This window comes from Pundamilia nyererei, unplaced genomic scaffold, assembly GCF_000239375.1.
Source record: "Pundamilia nyererei isolate P.nyererei 1_Seehausen unplaced genomic scaffold, PunNye1.0 scaffold00077, whole genome shotgun sequence".
Classification (NCBI taxonomy): domain Eukaryota; kingdom Metazoa; phylum Chordata; class Actinopteri; order Cichliformes; family Cichlidae; genus Pundamilia; species Pundamilia nyererei.
The window spans coordinates 2,875,167-2,879,585 of NW_005187478.1; the positions used below are offsets into that span (position 1 = coordinate 2,875,167).

Below are 4,419 nucleotides of genomic sequence, written 5' to 3' on the forward strand. Positions count from 1 at the left end.
CACACACACACACACACACACACACACACACACACACACACACACACACACACACACACACACAGCTCTGGGCTTGATTTACCATGACAGTATGAGGTAAAAGGAAATTTCCCGTATAGTTAAACTTTTGGAATCGCTGTGTCAGAAACAACCCCTGAAATCCAACTCAAGATGAAAAACGAGGGGTTCAGGGTTCACTGTTTAAAGCAAAGTAAGTCCTAACAGCACAAGTGCTGTGGGATCTCATGTGGTTTTCCCTTGATGAGGTAGATGGAAAGTTTTGCAGAGGTACTAACTGCTGTTACTCATTTGAAGTCTCCTGGAAGAAGAATTAAGCAGGTCACAGGTCATGGATTGAAGTTTTAGTTTTTATAATTTGCATAGAAGAGCATGGCTTTGCAGAACTTTACTTCAGTTCAGTCAAATGTAAAAATAGGTCAAACAGCACACCATCTTGTGCTTTTAACTTTTAAAACGTTTTAAATTTGATAACTGCCTTAATTATTAAAACTAGGAATTTCTGTTCTCCCAACTCATTCGCAGTATGCATACATAAACTTCTTTGTCAGTGTAGTTTAACATAGAATACAATTAATCATAAAAAGGCGCACATTATAGTTCACAAACCTGGCTTATTATATTCTCTTGGTTTTCCAGCTCGTCCTCCAGAGGCTCGACAGTGGGTTGGAACTGTGGAACTCTCCCCTGAGTGGCTTTCTCCGGGAACTGGTGACTACCCTCTGCTTTGCTTGTGGAGTTGGCATCTTTAATCGGCCTCAGCTCGTCGGTTTCAGCTAGCAGCATCTTCTCCCGAATGCTTCCGTCCACCGCCAGGCTTCTTACAGCACAGCAGAAAATCAGCAGTGAAAGTCCGCGCCACATTTCTGCACAGCAGCTAAGGATAAGAAGCACTCTGTATACAAACTAGTCTTTATCAGGTAGTTGTAGCCAAAAATTGCGGAGCAAGTACGAATGAATAAACACCCACGCATCAAACGGTGCAGTAAATTACTTCACTAGAAAGTAGGCTTTTTGTCCTTGCGAGCGGGTAAAAATGAGTCCATAAAACGGTTTAGCTTGAAAAAAAAAAGTACTCAAACTTAAAAAAGAAAGAAAGATCTCGTGTACTTGTCTTTTTTTTTAATGAAGACTCGTATTAAAATAATTGTTGTAAAAGAAACGAATTAAAAGCTAAAATAATAATAATAATTTTTAAAAAAAGGTTGCTTTAACTCGGGTCAGTGTGACGTGTCGCCGGTGAGCTGGGTGGCACCGACGGACCTCAACACCGGCCCCAATCAGAACTGGACTAACTGCGCTCGAGCCTGAGCCTGAAGTGGGAGTGGGACAGATGGGCGGGGAGGGAGAGGGGAGAGAGAGAGAGCAGAATGGCTCCAGGTTGAACACTTAACATTACACACAGCTTACTGCAGCTTGCCAGCCAATCAAAGTAGCCTAACTGGGCACTGCAAAGGCGGTTTATCATGTCACAACTGTTTTTGCTTTACCAGTAAACCTCACGGTATGTTCACGTTTAATAAGGTTCCCATTAAAACCGAGGTCAAACAATTTTCTTACTATTAATGTCTCGAAATATACCACAAGGTATTTAGTTTAACCAGAATATCTGAAAACGGATCCTGCTTATTGTAACAAAAACTATTAGAAATATAGAGACTTTTTTCAAATTATATTTTAATATTTATATAAAAATGCGTCATATCGTATATGAAAAATTATACAAACAAGTTAAACTATTGTATCATTCCTAACTCTTTGTGTCTTTCATAAACACATGGCCATTAGAATGTCATCAAATATACACCCATCCGTTCACTTCCGCTTATCCATTTCAGGGTTGTGAGTTGGACTCACGAAAATGATGTGCATGATGAAAAGGCACTTTCGCTGTAGTAGGGAATTGTGCTTTTTGTGATTGTCTTCCATGTACATGCTGTTCAATGATGTTCATATTAAGTATGGACAAAATTTTAGGTCAGTGTTTGAAAAAGTAACCCCTATGAGCCACAAACTCATAAGACTGCAAACAAACTCTAAGTGTTCTGTACAAAAACCCAGTTATAAAGTACACCAAAAGCTGAAAGTTATGTTTTGTTGTGTTAGCTAAATATTGTGAAAATCACAGTGGTCATTAAAATGTGTTTAGAATTTGCAAATTGATGATGATTTATCTAACGGTATTGGACGGTTGACGGTATTGGAATTGATTAAACTGGTCCTGTGTTTACTCCTTGTCAGAGTGTGAATAGCCTAGCTCTGGCTGAGCATAGAAGCCCCACCCTGGCTGAGCATAGAAGCCCCACCCATTTGATTTAAAAGAGGAGCTTGTTTCAGACACTCTGCAACAAAGCCGGTAAAAGATGAAGAAGTTTATTTTTTAAAAGCTACTCCTTCACTGTCCAAGAATAAAGCCAAATTGAACTTTAAATAAACATAATACAAAATAAAATCTTTAAGAGATTTAGTTAAATTTGCTATTATCTGGAAACTGTATATTTTGAAATGTAGAAGGTTAGGGTCTAGACTTTCATTGGTTGCTACAAAGGTACTTTTTTCATCTTAGTATATAAGGTTGACTTCAAAGTTTTACAGATTCAGCAGAGTTGAGAAAGGTTCAAATAATTATTACTTAAATAAGTTCATTTTTCCATTTGCCATCTTGTTCTTTTGGTCACTACCCACAGTTCTAGCTCAGAGGTGGGGGCAGGAACATAGACTGATTAATAACGATCTCTCCGTGAACTGCCACAGATAACCCAAAGATGAGGGACTAAATGCTTGTTATCTTTTCTAACTTGTTCAATAAATGCATCACATAAAAAAATACTTATGTTGTTAGGTAAGGGTATTATGTTAAACATGTCACTCTTGTGCATACCAGCAGATGGCCTTGCAAGGATGGCTGTGACACTTGGGTACAACGTTAAAGTTGGTAGGGGCCGCAGTGACAGATTCCACCTCACATTTTGCTGGCCCCGCCCCACCTCACCACACACTGACTCACAGAGCACAGAGGAAATGAGTTGAGCAAAAGCCTCTTGACACATCAGAGCAGCTCATTCAGTTGACATGTGTTTCCTATGTGTGTTGTGCGCAGATCCTTAAATAACCCCAGTCACCTGTTCTTAACAACCTTCAAAAGAAAGAAAGTAGACATCATGGGAGCATCTTCCTCTGGCTTGCTGGATGAGGCCAAAATCAGCTACATCAAAGGTAACTAAGAAATCACTTTTCTTTTTCAGAGCAGCTCAGAAAAACTTGAATGTCAGTTTTCTAATCCTAAGAAATAGAAGGGAGAGAGTAAAAGTGAAACAGAACCTATAAATGTATGGGCACAATGATAGCAGCTACTTTGGCTTTGTAGTAGTCAAAGTAGTAGCAGTAATAAAAGCAATAGATGTGGTTATTGCAGCTGTATCAATGTAAATTTAAAAATAAACCAAACTGCTACTTTTGTTCGATTGCTTTTAGACAGCATAAATATATTTTTATTAGTCTTCTAGTTGCTAACTTTTAGCAAAAGGCTGACAGGAAACCTGGTTAGGGGTGCGGTGTGTTACAAGGGTCCCCGGAATAATGGGTTGACTGGGGAAATTGCGGTTATTTTGGGCTGGGTACCAGCCTTGACCACCAAGCTAAGAGTGTGACAGTAACCAAGCAAAGGACATTATGCTTTAAAGTCTAATTAAATTATATCTATTTTAATGAATATTTTAACTTTAATAGAAAAAAGTAACAAAACTGATGTGCTCTGTAAATGTTTTTGCTTATTTCTCCATGTGTACATTCCTATACATGTTATCAGCACAGTCACATCCTGTCACTAATCTCCCTTGCAAACTCAAATGTAATTACAGCTATTTCCAACTATTATATTATTATGGGTTGTCAGATCTCTGTCTATCTATGTGTGTCAGTATGTAAGATGAAAGTCAGGCTGGATAGTGGTCTCATACTGTAAACAAATGATTATGATCAATCTACACTGAAGACACCGGATTAAAAACCCGGAACCACAGTCAAAACCCACTTACACACCAGCGTACACAAGCAGGACTTTTGTTAAATTCGGCCACATGACAAATTACTTCACACCTGCACACTGTGGTATTGTTTATATTTGGCCTTTGTATATGTGTGAGGTAGTTGATATATCCTCTCACCCTTTTCAGACATGTACATTATTTCTTCAAATATGCCTGTCTTGTTTTACCTCTCCAAGATTACTTTTTACTTACCATTTATTACTGTTTTTTTTTTCTTTTCCGCCGCCTGTCCCGTTTGGTTCTTTTGCCATCAGAATTATTGTCTGAAGGCCAAGAAAGATGCCCAACGGATTTACTATACCAAGTGGACCATGGACCAATACGGCCATTGGTATTATATATGTATATATAT

At 38.6% G+C, this 4,419-nt stretch overlaps 2 protein-coding genes across 2 annotated transcripts in view; one reads left to right on the forward strand and one right to left on the reverse strand.

Annotated features, from left to right (window-relative positions):
- The window catches only part of olfml2bb (olfactomedin-like 2Bb), a 10,525-nt gene extending 9,407 nt beyond the window's left edge, over positions 1-1,118 (reverse strand). The window contains exon 1 of the mRNA XM_005737584.2: positions 628-1,118. Coding sequence (XP_005737641.1) covers positions 628-882 — 255 coding nt within the window. The 5' untranslated portion in view covers positions 883-1,118. The remainder of the gene's footprint in view (positions 1-627) is intronic.
- A 1,941-nt stretch (positions 1,119-3,059) lies between these two features.
- The window catches only part of LOC102206962 (protein Niban-like), a 19,045-nt gene continuing 17,685 nt past the window's right edge, over positions 3,060-4,419 (forward strand). The window contains exon 1 of the mRNA XM_005737585.1: positions 3,060-3,234. Within this exon, the coding sequence (XP_005737642.1) occupies positions 3,102-3,234 (133 nt within the window). The 5' untranslated portion in view covers positions 3,060-3,101. The remainder of the gene's footprint in view (positions 3,235-4,419) is intronic.